This window comes from Prionailurus bengalensis, chromosome B4 (genome assembly GCF_016509475.1).
Source record: "Prionailurus bengalensis isolate Pbe53 chromosome B4, Fcat_Pben_1.1_paternal_pri, whole genome shotgun sequence".
NCBI lineage: Eukaryota > Metazoa > Chordata > Mammalia > Carnivora > Felidae > Prionailurus > Prionailurus bengalensis.
Window position 1 is genome coordinate 42,867,966 of NC_057358.1, and position 25,264 is coordinate 42,893,229.

The 25,264-nt window shown below is 43.7% G+C and overlaps 1 protein-coding gene across 1 annotated transcript; it reads left to right on the forward strand.

Annotated features, from left to right (window-relative positions):
• The first annotated feature begins 135 nt into the window (after positions 1 to 135).
• On the forward strand, positions 136 to 25,016 carry APOBEC1 (apolipoprotein B mRNA editing enzyme catalytic subunit 1). The gene is made up of 4 exons (XM_043564244.1): positions 136 to 180; positions 22,558 to 23,005; positions 23,849 to 23,967; positions 24,783 to 25,016. Exons 1-4 carry the CDS (start codon positions 136 to 138, stop codon positions 24,930 to 24,932), a joined length of 762 nt encoding a protein of 253 aa, XP_043420179.1. The 3' UTR covers positions 24,933 to 25,016.
• The last annotated feature ends 248 nt before the right edge of the window (positions 25,017 to 25,264 follow it).

A 25,264-nucleotide genomic window follows, 5' to 3' on the forward strand; every position in this document is an offset into this window, starting at 1 on the left:
GACCTCTTACATGTATTCCAGAATTTCTGTTTCAGGTCCCCGAATCCATCATCCTTTCTCAGGTAGAGGACGCCCAGACGGCCATGGGTACCGAGCACTTGGTCACATGGCACCTTGGCCACGGCGGCCACGGCAATGCATGTTCCAGCAGGGGCAGCTACGCGTAGTCGTGTAGTCGAGGTTGGTGTGGAAGGCCACACCGCGCTCTGCTGGTGACTCTGCACCGGCTCCTTGGGCCACGCCTGCTTCCGCCCCCTGCCCTCCAGAACCGACCGTCAGTGACTGTCTATTACACACCAATTACTGCACTAGGTCCTGGGAAATAAAGATAGATGGTCACTTTTTTCACAGAGCTTCGAATTTAGCATATGTGGCTAAAATGTATTTGAATACGTACAAGCGAAAAATATCAGCATATACCCCAGGATATGAGTATTTAACTATTCACAACTTACATGTGTTAACTATTGTATTATTCTATTGCGCATATGTGAAAATACTCATATTAAGGTTTTACTCTTATTTAAGTTTATTTTGAGAGAGAGAGAGAGAGAGAGCAGGGGAGAGACAGAGAAAGAGGAAGAGAGAGAGAATCCCAAGGAGGTTCTACATTGACAGCGTAAGACCCCTATGTGGGGCTTGAACTCACGAACTATGAGATCACGACCTGAGCCAAAATCAAGAGTCACACCAAAATCAGACACTTGGCCAACTGAGCCACCCAGGCGCCCCTAAAGTGTTACTTTCAGATAAAATAAATACAGGTTCTGTTTTTTTTTTTTTTTTTAATGTTTATTTATTTTTGAAGGGCGGGGGCAGAGAGAGAGAGGGAGACGCTGAATCCAAAGCAGACTCCAGGAGATCATGACCTGAGCCGAAGCCGGCCTCGCCACTGACTGAGCCACCCAGGTGCCCCCAATTATATTATTTGGAAAAGGTATCTGCAATTATTAAAAGGAGAGCAGCTATGTCCTACTGCTTGCAGTTCGGACGTCGGCAGCTTTGTTCACTCCTGAGTTAATCGAGTTTTCTCCTGAGGCCATTATGCCTACGGCTAGAAATGAACAAGAGCGCTGGCTTCGTGGCTTTGGGACACACACTGCCTTCCGTCTCTACTGGAACAACAAATGTGCAGTTAGTCTACAAGTAGGCTTGTGTTACAGACACCGCTATCTCAGAGCATTTCAAGACTGAGTGGTCTTATTTATTGGCAGGCCTGTCCACTCACTCACAGGCCACTTGGGTTTGAAATTTCACTGTCAGCTTAATCCATTTCACTTCTGTTTTGACGTTTAATGAATGCCTTGAAAGGCATAGTTTCTGTCTTTGGATAGTCTGCCATAAAACGAGGCATTCCAAAATCAGGTCAGGCCTAACTTTTGTTTATTTTATTTTTATTTTTCATGAATTTTTTTTAGTTTATTTATTTTTAGAGAGAGAGAAAGAGAGGAGAGCAAGCAGGGAAGGGGCAGAGAGAGAGAGGAAGACAGAGAATCTTCGAGAATCTGACAGCACAAAGCCTGATGTAGGCCTCGAACGCGCAAACCGTGAGATCAGGACCTGAGCTGAAATCAAGAGTCGAATGCTTAACCAACTGAGCCACCCAGGTGCCCCTGTTTATTTTATTTAAAAAAAAATTTTTTTTAACGTTTATTTATTTTTGAGACAGAGAGAGACAGAGCATGAACGGGGAAGGGTCAGAAAGAGGGAGACACAGAATCCAAAACAGGCTCCAGGCTCTGAGCTGTCAGCACAGAGCCTGACGCGGGGCTCGAACTCACGGACCTCGAGATCGTGACCTGAGCCGAAGTCGGCCGCTTAACCGACTGAGCCACCCAGGCGCCCCGCCCCTGTTTGTTTTAAAATAAGAAGTGAGGCGAGCCTGGGTGGTTCAGCCAGACAGCGCGGAGCCCGCTTCAGATCCTCTGTCTCCCTCTCTCTCTCTGCCCCTCCCCTGCTCACGCTCTCTCTCTCTCTCTCTCTCTCTCTCAAAAAGAAATAAACTTAAAAAAAAAAAAAATGAAATAAGAAATGAGGCATGAGTATCAGGACCCCCAGGGTTATTCGAGGGTTATTTTCTCACCAATTGTTTCTCCCTTCAAAACAACATTAAACACTCAATTATTGTCACAGAGTTTTCTGTGCTGTGTTTGTGCGTAGAATACTTGGAGTAGCTAAAAAGTAGGGTGTTGGCTGGTCCCAGAGGCAGAGGGTGACTGCGAAGAAGATAGCTCTGAAGGTTTCAACTGGAAAAAAGTTTGGAGGTTGGTCAGAGACTGGTGGAAGGGGCATCCCTGGGTCTGTTCCATCCACACATTGTTGGAGCAAGAGACAGGTCCGTGGGACCACGGGGGGTACTGCCCTCTCTTACTTTTTTTTTTTTTTTTTTCTAATCGTTTAAGTATGTCTATACCCTACATGGGGCTCGAACGCACAACCCAGAGATCAAGAGTTGCATGTTCCACTGACCCAGCCAGCCAGGCAGCCAGGCACCCCTTCTCTTACTCTTTTTGTTCAATTGTTTGCTTAGCAATATTAAACAGGAAGTTGGTACAATTATTCTGGGGCCAATATTTATCACGTATTTGACAACCATTACCTTTGCCGTGTTGCAGCAAATGTAAAATTTACCTTTCTGAGAAAGATGCGTACAGATGTTTTGGAAAGTGACTTGAGAGTGATGGGTTTACCTACAATCCGTATTTCCATTTTTCAAAAAAAGAATAATTATGCAGTGATTAATGCGGGTAATTGCCCAAGGTCTCCTGAACAGTAATTAAATAAAGAGCTGTTTTGAAAGGAAGCGTATGATAACTACCATAGACATGGAGAATGCAAGTAGAAACTGAAAGGAAGGAGCGAATCCATCTAAATCAACCAAGAAGGGCTGCTTTTGATATGGGCAGTCGGAGACAGTAGGGTTTTGATAGATGAAGAAGGGGGCTGGCAGGTAGGGAATTTTAGCCTAGAAAGGAGTGCCTGGCTGGCTCATTTGGTAGATCACGTTGATAGAGGAGTTGTGAGTTCAAACCACACGTTGGGCGTAGAGCTTATTTAGAAAGAAAGAAAGAAAGAAAGAAAGAAAGAAAAAGAAAGCTATAGCAAAGGCAGGAAATAGATGGCAGAAACTGAGGACTTATTTATAGGGTATGGCTTTTTCTGCCCTCTGGCGATTAAAAGAAGGAAGAGCAAATCTATTAAAATCTATAGTTCCTTCCATCTGGAGGATCAAGGGTGAGGCCAAGAACCTGATAAAACATGTAGACTTTCCCCAGAATATAATACATATAAACACACAATATTTTGCAAACAATTTCAGTTGCTTCATGGAATCCCTGCCATAGACTATAGGATTGTGAGAAAACATTCTTCTTAAGTCAGATATCTTCCTCCCTCCTTCCTTCCTTCTTTCCTTCTTTCTTTCCTTCCTTCCTCCTTTCCTTTTTTCCTTCTTTCCTTCCTTCTTTCTTTCCTTCCTTCTTTCCTTCTTTCCTTCCTTTCTTCCTTCCCTCTTTCCTTCCTTCCTTCTTTCCTTCTTTCCTTCCTTCCTTCTTTCCTTCCTTCCTCCTTTCCTTTTTTCCCTCTTTCCTTCCTTCTTTCCTTCTTTCCTTCTTTCCTTTTTTCCTTCTTTCCTTCCTTCCCTCTTTCCTTCTTTCCTTCCTTCCTTCTTTCCTTCCGTCCTTCCTTCTTTCTTTCCTTCCTTCTTTCCTTTTTTTCCCTCTTTCCTTCCTTCTTTCCTTCTTTCCTTTTTTCCTTCTTTCCTTCCTTCCTTCTTTCCTTCCTTCCTTCTTTCCTTCTTTCCTTCCTTCCCTCTTTCCCTCTTTCCTTTCTTCCTTCTTTCCTTTCTTTCTTCTTTCCTTCCTTCCTTCTTTCCTTTTTTCCTTCTTTCCTTTTTCCTTCTTTCCTTTCTTCCTTCTTTCTTTCCTTCCTTCTTTCCTTCCTTCCTTCTTTCCTTCTTTCCTTCTTTCCTTTTTTCCTTTTTTCCTTCTTTCCTTCCTTCCTTCTTTCCTTCCTTCTTTCCCTCCTTCCTTCCTTCTTTCCTTCTTTCCTTCTTTCCTTTTTTCCTTCTTTCCTTCCTTCCTTCTTTCCCTCTTTCCTTTCTTCCTTCTTTCTTTCCTTTCTTCTTTCCCTCTTTCCTTTCTTCCTTCTTTCTTTCCTTCCTTCTTTCCTTCCTTCCTTCCTTCCTTCCTTCCTTCCTTCCTTCTTTCCTTTTTTCTTTCCTTCCTTCTTTCCTTCTTTCCTTCCTTTCTTCCTTCCCTCTTTCCTTCCTTCCTTCCTTCCTTCCTTCTTTCTTTCCTTCCTCCTTTCCTTTTTTCCCTCTTTCCTTCCTTCTTTCCTTCTTTCCTTTTTTCCTTCTTTCCTTCCTTCTTTCCTTTTTTCCTTCTTTCCTTTTTCCTTCTTTCCTTCCTTCCCTCTTTCCTTCCTTCCTTCTTTCCTTCCTTCCTTCTTTCTTTCCTTCCTCCTTTCCTTTTTTCCCTCTTTCCTTCCTTCTTTCCTTCCTTCCTTCTTTCCCTCTTTCCTTTCTTCCTTCTTTCCTTCCTTCCTTCTTTCCCTCTTTCCTTTCTTCCTTCTTTCCTTCCTTCCTTCCTTCTTTCCTTTTTTCCTTCTTTCCTTCTTCCTTCTTTCGCTCCTTCCTTCTTTCCTTCCTTCCTTCCTTCCTTCTTTCCTTTTTTCCTTCTTTCCTTCTTTCCTTTTTCCTTCTTTCCTTCCTTCCCTCTTTCCTTCTTTCTTTCCTTCCTTCTTTCCTTCCTTTCTTCTTTCCCTCTTTCCTTTCTTCCTTCTTTCCTTCTTTCTTTCCTTCCTTCCTCCCTCACAACCTTCCTCTCTCTCTCTCTTTTTCTGTCTGTCTCTTCATGACCCTGTGTGTGTGAGAGAGAAGTACACATGAACTCTTTTGTAATACTTCATTTCTTTTAAGGGACATATTTCTTACATCATTTCTTTCTTTTTGCATTCACATCTTTATGGTACGTTTATTATTATAACTGCCCCTTCAACCATTCTCCACACTTCAGCTACAGTGGGACCTCTAAAACCCAATTCTGTTCATGTCACTTCCTTGTGGTACTGAGTTCTGTCTTGCCTTAGACATGACAATGCCCTGACACTACTTGGAAAACTCCTCTCCCTTTTGTTTGCCTTTCTCCAATTAACTTAAAAAAATGTTTTTAATGTTTATTTATTTTTGAGAGAGAGAGAGTGAGTGGGGGAAGGGCAGAGAAAGAGGGAGACACAGAATCCGAAGCAGGCTCCAGGCTCTGAGCTGTCAGCACAGCGCCCAACGCAGGGCTCGAACTCACGAATGTGAGCTCATGACCTGAGCCGAAGTCGGACACCTAACAAAGTGAGCCACCCAGGTGCCCCGCTAATGTAATATATGGCCTTTTGTGACTGGGTTCTCTCACTGAGGACAATGTTCTCAAGCTTCATCTGTGTTGTAACATGTGTCAGTCCTTCCTTTTTAGAGCTGAATAATATTTCACTGTATGGATATACCACAACTTATTTATCCATTCATCCGTTGATGGACATTTGAATTGTGTGTACCTTCTGGCTATTATGAGTAACACCGTTATGAATGTTCACATACAAGTTTTTGTGTGAACATGTGCTTTTAATTCTTTTAGAAGTGTCAAATCCTATGGCTACTTTACGTTTAATGTTTTGAGGGACTGCCATGCTGTTTTCCACAGTGGTCGTACCCACCATTTTACATTACTAACAGCAACGCATGAGAGTTCAAGTTTTCCATAGCCTCACTACCCCTTGCTATTGTCAATTTTTTTGTAATTTTAATGATTTAATTTTAGCGAGTGAGAGAGAGAGAGCACATGTGAGCTGGGAGGGGGCAGAGGGAGAAAGAGAGAGAGAGACAGACAGAGACTCTTGAGCAAGCTGCGTGCTTAGCACAGAACCTGACACGGGGCTCGATCTCATAACCTGAGCCTGAACCAAGAGTCGGGCACTGAACCGACTGAGCCACTCAGGCACCCCTCAAATTTTTTGATTAAAGCCATCCTAGTGGTTATGAAGGGGCATCTTGTTGTGATTTTGACTTGGATTTTCCTAATGATTAATGATGTTGAACGTCTTCTCGTGTGCTTATTTGCTATTTCTCTACCTTTGGAGAAATGTCTATTCAACTCCTTCACCCATTTTAATTGGGTTATTTGATTTTTTTTATGGTTGAGCTGCAATAATTGTGATACTAGATCCTTATTAGATATATAACCTGCAAATATTTTCTCTCATTCTGAGCTGTCTCTTCACTTTCTTGATAGTGTCCTCTTTTAATGTGATGAAGTCCAAATGATCTATTCTGCTGTTGTTCTTTGTGCATTTGGTATCGTGTTTAAAATAAGCTGTTGCCTAATCCAAAGTCATGAACTTGTGTGCCTACTTCTTTTTTTTTTTTTTAATTTTTTTTTCAACGTTTATTTATTTTTGGGACAGAGAGAGACAGAGCATGAACGGGGGAGGGGCAGAGAGAGAGGGAGACACAGACTCGGAAACAGGCTCCAGGCTCTGAGCCATCAGCCCAGAGCCCGACGCGGGGCTCGAACTCCCGGACTGCGCCCCTTGTGTGCCTACTTCTAAAAAAATTTGTTTAGGGGCTCCTGGGTGGCTCAGTCGGTTAAGCCTCCGACTTCGGCTCAGGTCACGATCTCACGGTTTGTGGGTTCGAGCCCCGCGTCGAGCTCTGTGCTGACAGCTCAGAGCCTGGAGCCTGCTTCAGATTCTGTCTCCCTCTCTCTCTGCCCCTCCCCTGCTCACACTCTGTCTCTCTGTCTCTCTCAAAAATAAACATTAAAAAAATTAAAAATTTTTAGAATTAAAAAAAAATTTTTTTAACGTTTATTTATTTTTGAGACAGAGAGAGACAGAGCGTGAACAGGGGAGGGTCAGAGAGAGGGAGACACAGAATCTGAAGCAGGCTCCAGGCTCTGAGCTGTCAGCACAGAGCCCGACACGAGGCTTGAACTCACTGACCCTGAGATCGTGACCTGAGCCGAAGTTGGCCGCTTAACCGACTGAGCCACCCAGGCGTCCCCAAAATTAAAATTTTTTAGAAGTTTGTTGATTTACTTAATCCCTATGCCCAATGTACAACTTGAACTCTAGACCCTGGGATCAAGAGTCACATGCTCTTCTGACTGAGCCAGCCGGGGGCCCCGCCTACATTTTCTTCCTAAGAGTTTGATAGTGTTGCTCTCACCTACTATCCCTCCTCTTCAAATACAACATTTTATGTTATGTGGGTTTTAACCCAATTAAAAATTTAAAAAAGAGTAAAATCAATTTTACCCACACTCTAGATGTATGGATTTATTTCTGTGGTAGATCTTGCATATGTTTCTATAGGGGTTCAGAAAATGTCTTCCCCAAATATGCCACTTAGGCATATTGATTATCCTGAGTCGAAGGTACTTGAGAAACGGTGGGCACAAGGACACTCTGACCCTCCTTTGTGCCCCTGAAAGTAGGAGATAAATCTCTCATGTGAACAGTGCCCTGCTGTACCAGGAGGGTGGAAAGCAGAGACAGGCAGTTTCGGGTTGAGAAGGCTGTATAAACAAGTCTTGTTACCTCTTCAGCATTTCACTATCTAAAGCTCAAACCCCTTTGTCTAGGGGCACTTGGATTGCTCAGTCAGTTGAGCATCTGACTCTTGATTATGGCTCAGGTCATGGTCCCAGGGTCGCGGGATCGGGCCCCAGGAGGGCGTGGAGCCTGCTTACGATTACCTCTCTCTCTTTCTCTCTCTCCCTACCCCCTCTCCCTGCTCTGCCCCTCTCCTCTGCTCACCCTTTCTCTCTCTCTAAAATAAAATTAAAAATTAAAAAAATATATAAAGTAATGAGTCAGTGGCATTTCAGAAAAAATTCCTTTGTCTCGTCAATTTGTCAATTCTTCACAAATTTATTGTTTCTTTGCGAAATAGGTATGAAAGTCCCCTGCCTTGGTCACTGAAAGGGCGGGCCTACGCCAGCCGACTCCATCTTGTTCTGTGTCCTTCACCTAGACCACGCCTCCTCCCTTTGAGTGACGTCCCGCTCACCCATTCAAGCTTCCTGATCAAAACACGCCACTTCCCCAGCCAATCGGCTGCCCCTAGACCCCTATAAAACCTTTATGCTTTTGAAACTCGCTCTCTTTCCCTGGTATCTTACCGCTGCGTCGGTGCAGGTAGGGGATTGAGCTCGAGCTAGCTCGAATAAAGGCTCTTTGCTTTTGCATCGGACTCGGCTCCCTAGTGGGCTTTGGGGATCACGAATTCTGGGCATAACAGTCACTTCTTTGAGTCTCATATCTTTGTGGGGTTCCTGTATGTACGTACATATCCTCCCGTTAATCTGTTTTTTTTGTTACAGGGGTCTCAGCCAAGAATGTGAAAGGGTAGAGGGAAATTTTTTGCCTCCCACTGGTCAAGGGATAAAAAGAGAGAAAAACAAAAAAAAAATCAAGTTTAAAGGAAAGGCAATAAAAACCACAGATGTGAATAAAATTATAAAACTATAAGACAATATAAGACAATATTAAAATTATAAAACAATTATATAAGACAATTATAAAAATATAAGACAATATTAGGTGGCAGTTTGACATTAACAGAATAAAGAGAAAAATCATAATCATCCCCAAAGATGCAAAAGAATAATATGGCAAAGTTCATGGCCATTTGTGGGAAAAATTCTCAACAAGCTAGAAAGGAACTTCTTTAGCCCCATAAAGGGCAGCTGTAAAAAACCTACAACTAATGAATAACTGAATGCGTTTCTCCAAAGATCTTGAACAAGTTTGGAATACTCATTCTTATCTTCTGTATTGAACATTTATTAGAACCTTTAGCCATCCCAGTAAGGCAGTAAGAAGAAATGAAAAGGCACAAATGTTGGAAAAGAAGGAGTAAAACTGTTTGTTTGTAGATAACATGATTATGTGCCTGGGAAATCCTAAGGAATCTACAAACACGCCCCATAAAACCATTAGAAGTAAGTGAATTTAACAAGCTGACAAGGTTAGAAGCTACAAATGAATCAATTCTACTTCCGTATACTGTTATTTATTTATTTATTTTCATTAATAATTTGTTTAAACATTTATTTAATTTTGAGAGACTGAGCACAAACAGCGGAGGGGCAGAGGCAGGGGGAGACAGAATCCGAAGCAGGCTCTGGGCTCTGAGCTGTCAGCACAGAGCCTGACGCCAGCTCGAACCCATGAACCATGAGATCGTGACCTGAGCGGAAGTCAGATGCTTAACCGACTGAGGCACCCAGGTGCCCCCTGCGTTTTTCTTAAGTTTGTTTATTTATTTTGAGAGAGACAGAGAGCATGTGGGAGGGGCAGAGAGAGAGGGAGAGAGAATCCCAAGCAGCCTCCTCACTGTCAGCACGGAGACCAACGTGGGGCTCCAACCCACGAACCTCGAGATCACGACCTGAGCCGAAATCAAGAGTCCGACGCTTAACCGAGTAAGCCACCAAGGTGCCCCTCTATAACCTCTTAAAAAATGATTAAAGAAGACTGTTTAGAGTGATGCAAACAAACTTTAACACCTTGATGAAGCAAATGGTCTCCTTTTGGGGAATTGCAAAATGGGGCAGAAAGCAGGAAGCTTTTAGAGGATAAAGAACAAGGAAAAAAAAAATGAAAACATCTGATTGCTTGGGGCCACATAGTCCACATTGGGGTGAGAAGGCACAGAGTGGGCTTGGGGTTTGGAGATCGGCTGCTCTGGATATGCTGTGTTTCTGGCAAGGGGAGCATTTACTGGGTCACAGAAGGTACCTACAGTTTGGTCTGCTGACATGACAGAGAGGGCGGCCGCAGCTCCATCGTGATCCAGAAATTTCCTTCAACAACACTGTCAATGAAGAGTTAGAAGATAAAATTGAAAAACGAATACCATTTACCATCCAATGAAAAACATTACATTTTTAAGGGATACGTTTCATAAACTGTACAACATGTTACTAACAATTACAAAACATTGCTGAGCGGAGTTCAAGACCTAAATAACCGAAAAAATAAGCCATGTTTGTGATTTGGAATACCCAATATTTTTGTAAATTAAAAAAAAATTTTTTATTTTAGAGATAGAGTATGAGCTGGGGACAGGGACAGACAGAGAGGGAAAGAGAGAGAGAGAGGGAGAGAGAGAACCTCAAGTAGGCTCTATGCTCAGCCCGATGCTGGGCTCTGAAGGCATGAACCGTGAAATCATGGCCTGAGCCAAAATCCAGAGTCAGACACCTACCGGACTGAACCACCAGGTGTCTCTGGATACCCAATATTTTAATGTTTCAGTTCTATTCAAGTACATCTAGAAACTCAACACAATACCAATCCAAATCCCAGGAGGAATGTTTGTAAAAATCGACAGACTTAAATTTATATAGCCAAAGCAATTTATTTATTTTAGTTTATTACATTTTTTTTTTAATGTTCACTTATTTTTGAGAGAGAGGGAGACAGAGGGTGAGCAGGGGAGGGGCAGAGAGAGAGAGGGAGACACAGAATCTGAAGCAGGCTCCAGGCTCTGAGCCATCAGCACAGAGCCCGATGCGGGATCGAACTCATGGACGGCAAGATCATGACCTGAGCCAAAGTCAGAAGCGTAACTGACTGAGCCACCCAGGCACCCCTATATAGCCAAAGCAACTTGGAAACATTGGGAAAATAAAAATTTATACTACTAATATTAAGACTTATTATAAATCTACAATAATTATAACAGTGTGGTATAAGCAGAATGATAGGCATATAGATCAATGGAATGAAAGAGAGATTTGATTCCACACTGTATGATTGACTGGTTTTTCAGTAAAGGTGCCAAGGTAATTCCGTAGGAAAGGTACAGACCTTTCAACAAATAGTGCTAAAAACCAAGCATCCATGTGGGGGGAGATGATATAAAAAATCTACTTTGAACTGAATGTTTGTGTCCCCGACCCCCCCCCACATTTAACCCCTGTTAAAGTCTTAATCCTCCCCATGTGGAGAGGAGCCTTTAAGGAAGTAATTAAAGTCAAATGGGGTCCTGATCTAACAGGATCAACGTCCTTATAAGAAGAGACCTACACAAGCTACCTACTAACGGTCTGAGCCCTCTGAACTTGCGAACACAAGGAAAGGTCACGTGAAAACATAGCAAGAAAGCAGTGTCTACAAGCCAGGAAGAGAGTTCTCACCAGAAACCAAATTGGTTGGAACCTTGATCTTGGACTCCTAGCCTCCAGAACTGTGAGAAAAGAAACTTCGGTTGTTTAAGCAACCCAGTCTGTGGTATTTTGTTACGACAGCTCTAGCTAATAATATCCACATGGACAAAAAGGAACCCTGACCCTTATATTATACCATAGGCAAAAATTAACTGAAAGAAACAGATTATAGAACGAATATAAAAGTGGGGCACCTGGCTAGCTCAGGCGGTTGAGGGTGCAACTCTCAATCCTGGGGTTGTGAGTTCAAGCCGCACGTTGAGAGTGGGGATTACTTAAAACTTACTTTCAAGTGACTTAAAAATTACTCTTAAGTTATTTTAAAATACTTAAAAAGAAAAATCTTCAAAAACCCAGAAAGCTAAAAACTGAAACTATTTTCCTGTCCTTCGAGTAGGCACTAATTTTACAGACACGATCCACAAAACACTAACCACAAAAAAAAAAAAAAATTGACAAATTGAGTTTCGTCAAAGTGGAGAACTTCTTTTCTTCAGAAGAGACACCATTAAGGAAATGAAAAGGCAAGTGTGTTTACATATATAACAAAGGAAGTGTATCCACAATGTATAAAGAACTCTTATAACTCAGAAGACAAACAACCCGTCAGAAATGGATAAAATGCTCAGACTTTAGAAAAGAAGATATGTAAATAACTAATGAGCACGTGAAAGGATGGTCAACATCAGGACAATGCTAGTAAAAATCACAATTAGATACTACCATACCCACAAAAATGATTGCTACTTTAAGAGCTGACACTCCCAAAGGCTGAAACTCTTGCACCCTCTCGGTGGGAATGTGAACTGGTATAAACATTCGGCATTTTCTTGAGTTAAATATATGCTTTTACCTACTTGATCCAGCAATTCAACTGCCAGATTCTTTTTTTTTTTTTAAGTGTTTAGTTATTCTTGAAGAGAGAGAGAGAGACAGAGTGTGAGTGGGGGAGGGTCAGAGAGAGAGGGAGACACAGAATTTGAAGCGGGCTCCGGGCTCCGAGCTGTCAGCACAGAGCCCGACGCAGGGCTCAAACCCACAAACCACGAGATCGTGACCTGAGCTGAAGTCGGACATTTAACTAATGGAGCCACCTAGGCGCCTCAGGCGTCTTTTTTTTTTTTTTTTTTTTTAATATTTACTTATTTTGAGAGAGAGATAAAGTGTGAGCAGGGGAGAGGCAGAGAGAGAGGGAGAGAGAATCCCAAGTAGGCTCTGTGCTATCAGTGCAGATCCCAAGTGTGGGGCTCCATCCCTGAAAATGAGATCATGAGCTGAGCCCAAACCAAGAGTTGGATAGACACTTAGTTGACTAAGCCACCAGGCACCCTTCTCTGACTGATTCTTTTGCATCACTCTCATAAGGGTACTTTTGAGTAGATTGAGACCACACAGGATGGGATAATCTTTTCACCTCAAGATCCTTAACTTAACCACACCTGCAAAGTCCCTTACGCCATTGTAAGGTACCATATTATAAGGTTCCAGGTGTTACGATGTGGCCATCTCTGGGGGGGTTGGTATTCTACTTAGCACCCACATAACTTTTAAACACTTGGCTCCTGGGGCGCCTGGGCGGCTCAGTTGGTTAAGCATCCGACTCTTGATTTCAGCTCAGGTCGATTTCACGGTTCGTGAGTTTGAGCCCTGCCTTGGACTGTTCACTGACAGCCCAGAGTCTGCTTGGGATTCTCTCTCTCTCCCTCGTTCTCTATCCCTTCCCCTGCTCATGCTCTGTCTCTCTCTCAAAAAAAAAAAAAAAAAAAAATCAAGAAAGAAAACTTAAAAGCAAAAAAAAAAAAAGAAACACTTGGATTCTGAAGGACCTTCATTTATGAGGTGGCACTTCTGCCCTTTCTTCGTAACTCCTTTTTTGATTTTTTAAAATGTTTATTCATTTTGAGAGAGAGAGAGAGAGAATGTGATTGAGGAAAGGAGACACAGAATCCGAAGCAGGCTCTGGGCTCTGAGCTGTCAGCACAGAGCCTGACAGGGGGGCTTGAACTCACAATCCACAAGATCGTGCCCTGAGCTGGAGTCAGACGCCCAACCGACTGAACCACCCGGGTGCCCCTCTTCTTCATAACTCTTTAACCGCCACTCAAACAACTGCTTTATCTTGTGGAGGCTCTACTTTGACTTTCATAATTAAGGAAGATCTTATATGTAGGGGCTTAGGTATAATAGGGGTGGATGGTCCTTGAGATTCAGAGTTCAGAAGCTCTAGTTATGAGACCCTAGAGGGAGGGAGCCCTGGGTCTTGAAAATGCCCTCAATTCTGCGAGTGTGTGCTGAGCCTCAGAGATGCATGAGCCAGGGTTCAGGCAGCAGGAGGCAACGGCAGTCTGGAGCACAGTATTCACTTCCTCAAGAAGGATGAGAAAGCAGGAGTGGACCTGGCCGTACACTTAACCTTAGCTTCAAAACGGAAGAGGGATCACCAAAGACGTAATTAGATGCACTAATTACCCAACTCAGAGGCCAAAGTCCTCCTGATTTTGCATCTGTCGGTGCCCCTCCCCGTTCCAACAAGATTGGGGGCAAAGAACAAAATAAGAGGAAGTTAGAAATAAGTAAATAATCGCTAAAGATATAAGCAAATGGTCGCTCAAGTAAAGAAATAAGTAAGTAATCCTCAGCGTCTGCACCAGGTAACGTTGAAAGCCTTCAGATTCTACAACCCGTCGGTTCTCTCTTCTCTTTGTTCTTCCTTCGCGCTCTCTAATGAAGAATGATTGATCAGTCTTGCCTGACCCTTCATTTTTAAAAGAGGAAAACGTTCCTAAATTCAGAGGTTTCCGGGGAAGAACTTGGAAATGCAGATATCCCCGGTGATTTACTCTACAGACTCCTAAGCTTTCTTATCAAAGAAATTGATGTGAATTCAATTGATGTGAATTCCCCACACCTCCTCCCCTCTTAATCTGCTCACCGTTTGCACAGTCGAGATACCCAGCAATTGCCTGAGACTCAGGACTGAGTCATCCGCTGCCCCAGCCAGGTATCAGCGGCCACACCTATGATGTCCAGGCGTGTTGTTGGTAAGAGCGATCAGCACAATATACGGTTCCGGGGGGGAAAAGTCCAGTGACAGAGCACCATGGCTTCTGACAAAGGTAAAACGGACCGGGGGGCCTGGCAAGCTCTATATTCATGAAAAGGGCAGATATTCTGTGTGTGTGTGTATGTGTGTGCATGTGTGTGCGTGCCCTGCCTTTGCTTGTGTCGTCCTTGAGTGTTTTTCAACTTTCCTGTGTATTAATATATTCATACGGCTCTTAAACGGGATTTATTATTATTCTTTATTTATTTATTTATTTTTTTTTTTTAAATTTTTTTTTTTCCAACGTTTATTTATTTTTGGGACAGAGAGAGACAGAGCATGAACAGGGGAGGGGCAGAGAGAGAGGGAGACACAGAATCGGAAACAGGCTCCAGGCTCTGAGCCATCAGCCCAGAGCCCGACGCGGGGCTCGAACTCCCGGACCGCGAGATCGTGACCTGGCTGAAGTCGGACGCTTAACCGACTGCGCCACCCAGGCGCCCCTATTATTATTCTTAATACTAACTATTCACATCCACAAATGATTTTGATCAAATGACACCAAATCGATGCTTGTTTCACCGTAATAAAAAGTTCAGTGAAAAACACGACTGTTAAATAACAGTTTGAAAAATAGCAGTGGGGGCGCCCGGGTGGCCTAGTCGGTGTCTGACTCTTGATTTGGGCTCAGGTTCAGATTTCGCAGTTCATGCGATTGAGCTCCACGTCGGGCTCTGCACTGACAGTAAGGAGCCTGTTTAGGATACTCTCTCTCCTTCTCTCTCTGCCCCTCCCCCATTCATTCTCTCTCTCTCTCTCTCTCTCTCTCTCTGTCAAAAATTAATTTAAAAAATAAGTACATGAAGTTAAAAAAAAGAAAGTCTTTTTTTTTAATGTTTATTTTTGAGACAGAAAAAGAGCATGAGCAGGGGGGTGGGGCAGAGAGAGAGAGAGAGAGAGGGAGACACAGAATCTGAAGCGGGCTCCAGGCTCTGAGCTGTCAGCACAGAGCCCGACGCAGGGCTCGGACCCACGAATCGTGAGATCACGACCTGAGCTGAAGTCGGATGCTTAACTGACTGAGCCGCCCAGATGCCCCTCTTAGCTGTTTCTTTTGACCGAAGGATCATCTCCATTCCCTGAAACTTTGTACATTGGGAACTCAGATGACTGAGTCGTGCCCCATGTTGACTCAGTTTACATCCTAGCTCCAAATTCTGCTGCTAACTCTACTGTTCTTTTCTTTTCCTAAGGGCAGTGAGTGTTGCTTCTTTCTCTCCCTCCTTCCGCATTAACTTGATTCAGAGGGAGACTTTTGCCACCTTTGAGATCCTTTGTGCGGCAGCATTTTGCCGTCAATGCCCTCAGTACCCACTGGGCTCCAGGTGAAGTCAGCTTCTCCTCTGCTGGTTCAACAAGATCTTTTCATATCTCGGCACCTGAGTGCCTCAGCTGGTGAAACGTCCCACTCTTGGTGTCGGCTCAGGTCATGATCTCATAGTACTTGAGTCTGAGCCCCGCATCAGGCTCAGCGCTGGCAGCATGCAACCTGCTTGGGATTCTCTCTCCCTCTCTCTCTGCCCCTCCCCACTCTCTGTCAAACTAAATGAATAAACTTAAAAAAAAAAAAAGAATATCTTTCCATATGTATTTTGCAAATGTTTTTTCACTCCTCTCACTGATGCAGATCTTTCTTCGTTCCTCTTGATTTGTGGTTTAAAAAGTACATGTGCGCATAGGGGGCCTGGGTGGCTCAGTCGGCTGAGCGTCCGAATTTGACTCGGGTCATGATCTCACAGTTTGTGAGTTCTGGCCCCGCGTCAGACTCTGTGCTGACAGCTCAGAGCCTGGAGTCTGCTTCGGATTCTTGTCTCCCTGTCTCTCTGCCCTCCCCTGCTCTGTTTCTGTCTCTGTCTCTCTGTCTCTCTCTCAAAAATAAACAAGAATTAAAAAAAAAAAAAGGCGCATGCCTTACCTACTCAGCCAGCCAGGCACCCCAAAAGTACATCTATATTAAGCCAGTGGTGCCCTGGCTTCTCTCCATACTACTAAATACTCCTTAAGTAGTTATTTTGAGATAATCAAAGTTTAAAAACGTGCAGCTTTAAGAATAATAGAGAGGTTCCTTATACACTTTGCTCAGTTCCCCCCAATGGTTACGTTTTGCAAAACTATAGAATAATCTCACAACCTATGGCTTCTCAGCCTGTGGCTAAGGTCAAGTGTAGAATAATATCACAACCAGAATACTAACATGGACACAACCCACCTATTTTATTCAGATTTCTCCAGTTGCGCGTGTAGTCATTTATGTGTGTGATTTTCTTTTTTTTAATGTTTATTTCTTTGTTTTGAATTTTATTTTTATTTTTTTTTTTAATTTTTTTTTCAACATTTATTTATTTTTGGGACAGAGAGAGACAGAGCATGAACGGGGGAGGGGCAGAGAGAGGGAGACACAGAATCAGAAGCAGGCTCCAGGCTCTGAGCCATCCGCCCAGAGCCTGACGCGGGGCTCAAACTCACGGACCGTGAGATCGTGACCTGGCTGAAGTCGGGCGCTTAACCGACTGCGCCACCCAGGCGCCCCTGTTTTGAATTTTAAAAAAAATGTTTATTTATTTTAGAGAGAGAGAGAGAGGGAGACAGAGCATGAGCAGGAGTTGGGGGGGAGGGGGTTGCGCAGAGAGAGGGAGACACAGAATCCAAAGCGGGTTCCAGACTCTGAGCTGTTTGCACAGAGCCTGACGTGGGGCTCGAACCCACAAACCGTGAGATCATGACCTGAGCTGCAATCAAGTCGGCCGCTTAACCGACTAAGCCACCCAGGCGCCTCTGTGTGTATTTAGTTGTAGGCAATTTTGTCACCTGCAGAGGTCTGTGTTTTCACCTCCATGATCATTCCAACAGTACAGAGATATTTTATTGCCCTTTTATTTATTTATTTATTTTTAAAAATTTTTTTTTCAACGTTTTTCAACAGAGAGAGACAGAGCATGAACGGGGGAGGGGCAGAGAGAGAGAGGGAGACACAGAATCGGAAACAGGCTCCAGGCTCTGAGCCGTCAGCCCAGAGCCTGACGCGGGGCTCGAACTCACGGACCATGAGATCGTGACCTGGCTGAAGACGGACGCTTAACCGACTGCGCCACCCAGGCGCCCTTTATTGCCCTTTTATAACCGAACCCTCCTTCCTCCTGCCCCACCCCTGTTCTTAATTCCTGAGAACCACTGATCTGTCCTCACTTCTAAAATTTTGCCACTCAAAATGTTAGACAAATGGAATCATGCAGAATGCAACTTTTTGAAATTGCTCCCCCCTTCCCCCAGCATAATTCTTTGGAGATTCATCCAAGTTATTACATGTATCAATAGTTTGTTCCTTTTTATTGCTAAATTCCATTCCATTTGCCACGGATTGTTTAACATCTGGGCATCTAGGTTGATGCCAGTCTTTAGATATTACAAATCAAAGCGATAGAAACATTTGCATACAGCCTTTGTGGGAGTCTACATTTTCGTGTCTCTGAGATAAATGCCCAGGGTGCAGTTGCTGGGTTATATGGCAGTTGCATTTCAATTATTGTTGTTGCTTTTATTTTTTTTTTAATTTTTAATTAATCTTTATTTTATTTTATTTTTTTAACGTTTATTTATTTTTGAGACAGAGAGAGAGAGACAGAGCAGGAGACAGAGCATGAACGGGGGAGGGTCAGAGAGAGGGAGACACAGAATCTGAAACAGGCTCCAGGCTCTGAGCTGTCAGCACAGAGCCTGATGCGGGGCTCGAACTCCCGGACCGCGAGATCATGACCCGAGCCAAAGTCGGCCGCTTAACCAACTGAGCCACCCAGGCGCCCCTCTTTTTTTTTTATTTTAGAGAGAGAGCGTGGGGGGGGGGGGGCTGAGAGAGAGGGGAAAAGAGAGAATCCCAAGCCAGCTCCCCACTCAGCGTGGAGTCTGAAGCAGACTCCCACAACCCTGCGATCATTACCTGAGCTGAAATCAGGAGTCAGAGGATGGGCCAACAGAGCTACCCAGGTTTTTAATACAGAAAAAGAATTAAGGTTGTTGTTTTTTTTTTATTAAAAAAAATTTTTTTAACGTTTTATTTATTTTTGAGACAGAGCATGAACAGGGGAGGGTCAGAGAGAGGGAGACACAGAATCTGAAACAGGCTCCAGGCTCTGAGCTGTCAGCACAGAGCCCGACGCGGGGCTCGAACTCACGGACCGCGAGATCATGACCCGAGCCGAAGTCGGCCGCTTAACCGACTGAGCCACCCAGACGCCCCGGTTGTTGTTTTCAATTAAGAAACTTCTGGGACACCTGGGTGTCAGTTGAGCAACCAACTCTTGATTTCAGCCCAGGTCATGATCTCTCATTTGTGAGGTCGAGCCCTGCATTAGGCTCCTCACTGAGCACGGACCCTCCTTGGGACCTCTCTCTGCTCCTATCCTCTCTCAAAATAAATAAGTAAGCTTTAAAAATAAAAATAAAATAATATTAACGATTAAGAAACTGCCTGTTTCCTGGAGTGGCTGTGCCAGTTTACGTTCCCACCAACAACGTATGAGAGAGCCACTCTCTCCGCATAATATTGTTCTCTTTCTGTCTCTTCATTTCTCTGTGTATATATTTAGGTTTCCCATAATTGATAGTAGTGAGACTCGTTCAGTCAGTTGTTCAATAAATATCTACTGCCAACACGTTTCAGGCAGTGTGATGATAGAGTCTAGAACAAGATATTCATAATCCGTATCTCACATAATTTATAATTCATTGTTATTATGGTCGTGTAAATACCAATCAAAATATAGCATGATATGGGAATGCAAACTGGTGCAGCCACTCTGGAAAACAGTATGGAGGTTCCTCAAAACATTCAAAATAGAACTACCCTACGACCCAGCAATTGCACTACTAGGGATTTATCCAAGGGATACAGGGGTGCTGTTTCAAAGGGGCACATGCACCCCCATGTTTATAGCAGCACTATCGACAATAGCCAAAGTATGGAAAGAGCCCAAATGTCCATCGATGGATGAATGGATAAAGAAGGTGTGGTATATATATACAATGGAGTATTACTCAGCAATCAACAAGAATGAAATCTTGCCATTCGCAACTACGTGGATGGAACTGGAGGGTATTATGCTAAGTGAAATTAGTCAGTCAGAGAAAGACAAAAATCACATGACTGCACTCATATGAGGACTTTATGAGACAAACCAGATGAACATAAGGGAAGGGAAGCAGAAATAATATAAAAACAGGGAGGGGGACAAAACATAAGAGACTCTTAAATATAGAGAACAAACTGAGGGTTGCTGGAGGGGTTGTGGGAGGGGGATGGGCTAAATGGGTAAGGGGTATTAAGGAAGTCACTTGGGATAAACACTGGGTGCTTATACCTAGATATAACTTATACCTACCTTATACCTAGTGATACCTAGGTGTAACTGGGTGTCATAGCTAGGGGATGAATCACTGGAATCTACTCCTGAACTCATTGTGGCACTCTATGTTAACTAACTTGGATGTAAATTAAAAAATAAATAAAATATAAGAAAAATAGCTCCATAAAATATATATATATATATATATATATATATATATATATATATGTAACATGATAATTGCTGTGACGAAGGACATACAGGGTGCTATGGAAGCAGGTAGAAATTACACATAGGAGCCTCTGAGGAATGACTGTCTCATTGCACTTGATCACTCTTGCTGGAGCCTGAAGGAGGATTTTCTGGTTTGGGATTGGGAAAATAGATTTTTGGCAGAGCCCTTAAAAATGTGGCTTTTCTTGAGGGTCCAATCCAATTAATATAGGAGAGACTCTTTTAACCCCATTTTCTTTTTTTTTTTTTAATTTTTTTTTTTTAATGTTTATTCATTTTTGGGACAGAGAGAGACAGAGCATGAATGGGGGAGGGGCACAGAGAGAGGGAGACACAGAATCGGAAGCAGGCTCCAGGCTCTGAGCCGTCAGCCCAGAGCCCGACGCGGGGGCTCGAACTCACAAACCGTGAGATCGTGACCTGAGCTGAAGTCGGACGCTCAACCGACTGAGCCACCCAGGCGCCCCTTAACCCCATTTTCTGATATGGTTTGCAGGTTTAGAAAAACCGAGTATTTTTCTGAGCTAAATATGTGTGTGGGTGTTATTTGACATAATCGTCTCTTGGTCAACAGGGCCTTCCGCTGGAGATGCCACCTTGAGGTAAGACTGATATTATCATAGGAGCACCTGGGTGGCTCAGTTGGTTAAGCATCCGAGTGCAGTTCAGGTAATGATCTCACAGTTGGTGAGTTCAAGCCCTGCATCAGGCTCTGGACTGACCGCTCAGAGCCTGGAGCCTGCTTTGGATTCTGTGTCTCCTCTCTCTGCCTTTCCTCTGCTCTCTCTCTGCCTCTCTCCAAAATAAATAAACATTAAAAAAAAAGAAAAGAATACTACCATAGTGAGCATTTAATTCAGCAAGAAAAAGTAGATTTAAGAGCTGTAGGACTATAGCTTTCCATATTTTTCCTTTCTTGTTGTATCATGTTCCCACTCTTTCCTTTTGCCTTTTCTTTCTTTTTTTTTTAATTTTATTTTTTACATTTATTTATTTATTTTTGAGAGAGAGAGAGAGACAGAGAGAGACAGAGACAGAGAGACAGAGAGACAGAGCACAAGCAGGGGAGGGGCAGAGAGAGAGAGGGAGACACAGAATCCGGAGCAGGCTCCAGGCTCTGAGCTGTCAGCACAGAGCCTAATGCGGGGCTCGAACCCACAAACCACGAGATCATGACCTGAGCCGAAGTTGGACGCTCAACCGACTGAACCACCCAGGCGTCCCACCTTTTGCCTTTTCTAACTTCATTCTCTATAACTATTGCTTTTTTAAAAGTTTATTTTTTTATTTTGAGAGAGAGAGAGAGAGAGAGCACACACACGAGCTAGGGGCTGGGGGCAGACAGAGAGAATCCCAAGCAGGCTCCATGCGGAGCCTGCTGTGGGCCCAAGAGTTGGATGCTCAGCTGACTGAGCCACCCAGGCGCCCTATGATTATTGCTTCCTATATCTTTGTTTGTATGTCTTTTGGTTTCTGTTTAAATAAATTACCTTCCAGCTTTGTTCTGTTACTGTTTTATCTTCATACTTCTCTGTTTAAATCACATGACTTGATAGCCATTAGCGAAAGGTCCAGAGAACTCATTTGTCACTTTGAGTTCATCTTTTTATTTTATACTATATTCCCATTTTTCAGACGTAGCATTATAACAGGGGGACTTTTGTCAGGGAATAAATTATCTCACGATGGGTGGGAGAACTGATCTGTGTGGTCAATAAATGTAATACTTTAGGGATGAGTGGAAATATTGGGATGTAATAAGCTGATGACTCAACCATATGGCAAAGAAGAGTACTCATCACGATCTTGAGTTTCCCCTGAGTTACAGCTCTGAGACGTGGAAAGTATTAAATCTACAGATGTCATTGGGAGGGGCGCCTGGCTGGCTCCGTCAGTGGAGCATGTGACTCTTGGTCTTGGTGTGGTAAGTCTGAGCCCCACACTGGGTGTAGAGACTGTTAAAGACAAAAATCTTTAAAAAATAAATAAATAAAGATGCCATTGGGAGCAATTTGAATTTTTTTCTTATGAGGAATTAGTACGCAGAATTTCATGCCGAGGAATTCTGAGGCTTCTTCTCTCTTCAGACTTGGCAATAGAGTCTTGTTGGCAGCTTGAGGCTCCTACCTAAGATTTAATTAGAGTCCCACTGAGGAACGGTGAGGTGTAGGGATCGGAACGTGGCGTCTCTACATATTTATGCCTGAATTCAAAACTACCAAGCAACGGTATAGAGAGAGTGGTAACTCCATGACGTGAGGTGGGAAAACTCTCTTCACTATGCTTGTGAGAGAAACTCTGATGATTCAGACGGGCCCACCTAGATACCTTTGGGAGACAGATTAGAAAAGAAAATGTCCTGAGATGTCATGTTTTTTTTTTAATTTTTTTTTTTAACGTTTATTTATTTTTGGGACAGAGAGAGACAGAGCATGAACGGGGGAGGGGCAGAGAGAGAGGGAGACACAGAATCGGAAACAGGCTCCAGGCTCTGAGCCATCAGCCCAGAGCCCGACGCGGGGCTCGAACTCACGGACCGCGAGATCGTGACCTGGCTGAAGTCGGACGCTTAACCGACTGCGCCACCCAGGCGCCCCCTGAGATGTCATGTTTGAGATCGGTGTGATAGGAGAGGGGAACACGAAATCATTCCTAGGGTCCCTCTAAAGATTGCCTGATAGCATGGGGGCGCTTTTTGTGTTTCAGGAGAAGAATTGAACCCTGGGAGTTTGAAGTCTTCTTTGACCCCAGAGAACTCCGCAAAGAGGCCTGTCTGCTCTATGAAATTAAGTGGGGCACAAACCATAGGATCTGGCGAAACTCGGGCAGAAACACCGCCAACCACGTTGAGCTCAATTTTATAGAAAAATTTACTTCAGAAAGGCATTTTTGCCCCTCCGTCAGCTGTTCCATCACCTGGTTCCTGTCCTGGAGTCCCTGTTGGGAATGCTCCAAGGCTATCAGAGGATTTTTGAGTCAACACCCTAGCGTGACTCTGGTTATTTATGTATCTCGGCTCTTCTGGCACCTGGATCAACAAAACCGGCAAGGACTCAGGGACCTCGCCAACAGTGGTGTGACCATCCAGGTTATGAGAGTCCCAGGTAAAAACAACAAACAGAGGACCTTAAGTGTTGATGCGAGACTGTGCTGGTAGCATGTTTCTAGGCCAGAAGAGTGACTATCCCACTTCGGAAGTCTCAGAAGTGAAAGTCTGGGGGCGCCTGGGTGGCTCAGTCCGTTGAGTGTCTGACTTGGGCTCAGGGCAGGATCTAGCAGTTCGTGAGTTCGAGCCCGGCATCGGGCTTTCTGCTGTCAGCACAGAGCCTGCTTCAGATCCTCTGTCTCTCTGTCTCTCTGTCTCTCTCTCTCTCTCTGTCCCTCCCCCACTGTGCTCTCTCCCTCCCTCTCTCTCTCTGTCTCTCTCCTAAATAAATAAATAAACTTTAAAGAGTGCCTGGCTAGCTCAGTTAAGCGTCCAACTTTGGCTCAGGTCATGATCTGGCAGTTCGTGGGTTCAAGCCCTGCATCAGACTCTGTCCTGACAGCGTGGATTCTGTGTTTCTCTCTTATCTCTGCCCTTCCCCCACTGCCGCTCTGTCTCTTTCTATCTCTCAAAAATGAATAAATTAAAAAAAAAACAAAAATAAGAAGAAGAAGCAGCAAAAGTCCAAAATAACACGAGAAAGGACCAGGTCTGATATTCACAGCAAGGAAAATATGAAAAAGAGGGCTCTCTTCTCCAGGCCTGCACCTGCCATGGTGACCCGTCAGCCATCTTGGAATAAACTATGTTGTTGTTTTTAGGGATTCAGGGGGGAGGTTAGTCCATCTCCAACAGCAAATAGGTTGACGGGTTTTATATAATGTGTATCTATAAGCTGGGCTCTCTTTAAAGTAAATTTGTGCTCTGTTAGCTGAATGAACCAAAATTTGTGTCTCCTTAGAGTATGATCACTGCTGGAGGAATTTTGTCAACTACCCACCTGGGGAAGAAGATCACTGGCCCAGATACCCTGTTGTATGGATGAAGCTGTATGCACTGGAACTGCACTGCATAATTCTAGTAAGTTATTTTATTTTATTTTATTTTATTTGGTTTTTTTATTTAAGTAATCTCTACACCCAACACAGGGCTCGAACCTATGACCCTGAGATCAACACTTGCATGATCCTCCAACTGAGCCAGCCAGGAGCCGCTCTAGTCGGTCACATTAAGGGACAAAGGTTATGATACCAAAAGAAACATCCTTCTTCAAACTTCTTTTCTGATAAATTGATATGTCTTTCTTCACCATCTCTTTGTCATTTGTATTGAAATTTAGTTATTTAACTTCTTGACGTACCTTAAGAAAGTGTGAGAATGGGGCATCTGAGGGGTTCAGTCAGACTCCCGATTTTGGCTTTTGGCTCAGGTCATGACCTCACGGTTGGTGAGACCGAGCCCCTCATCCAGCTCTGGACTGACAGCGTGTGGCCTGCTTGGGATTCTCTCTCTTCCTCTCTCTCTGCCCCTTCCCCCCCACCCCCTCTCTGTCTCAAAATAAATAAGTAAACTTAAAACAAACAAAAAAGAAAATGCGAGAAGAGCAAGACAATCTCTGTAGGAAATAAATGAGAGAAGGGAACAGACAAACTGGTTTAAGATATACATGGACTCCACATTAACTTGATATTATTATTATTATTACAACACTTGCTGGCTCTACAGAATTCCAGATATTCTCTTTTCCCATATTGATGTGTGTCATCCCATTGAAGAAATGTAGGTGTCCCATTTGTATTCTCTTGAAAGTTGCTCAATAAACTTCCAACTAATGTTTTAAAATGTTTGTGGTTACAATAGTATCAAGAAAAACATTATTCTTTTTTTCCTTCCAGAGTCTCCCTCCCTGCTTAAAGATTTTAAGAAGATGTCAGAATCAGCTTACATTGTTCAGACTTACTCTTCAAAATTGCCATTACCAAATGATTCCCCCCCATATCCTTTTAGCTACAGGGTTGATACAACTTCCTGTGACTTGGAGATGAATGGAATGATTCCTTGTGGGGCGCCTGGGTGGTTCAGCTGATTGGGCGTCCAGCTTCGGCTCAGGTCATGATCTCACAGTCCATGAGTTCAAGCCCCGCACGGGGCTCTGTGCTGACAGCTCAGAGCCTGGCAGCTGCTTCCGATTCTGTGTCCCTCTCTCTGCCCCTCCCTGCCTCATGCTCTGTCTGTCTCTCTCTCTCTCTCAAAAATTAAAAAAAAAAAAAAAAAGAATGATTCCTGCGTACTCTGTTTCAGTAGCAGGCACTGATGCCCCACGAAAAAGAGAATGCCATTGGAATGTAGAAAATTTCAGCTTGTGTTTCTATACACC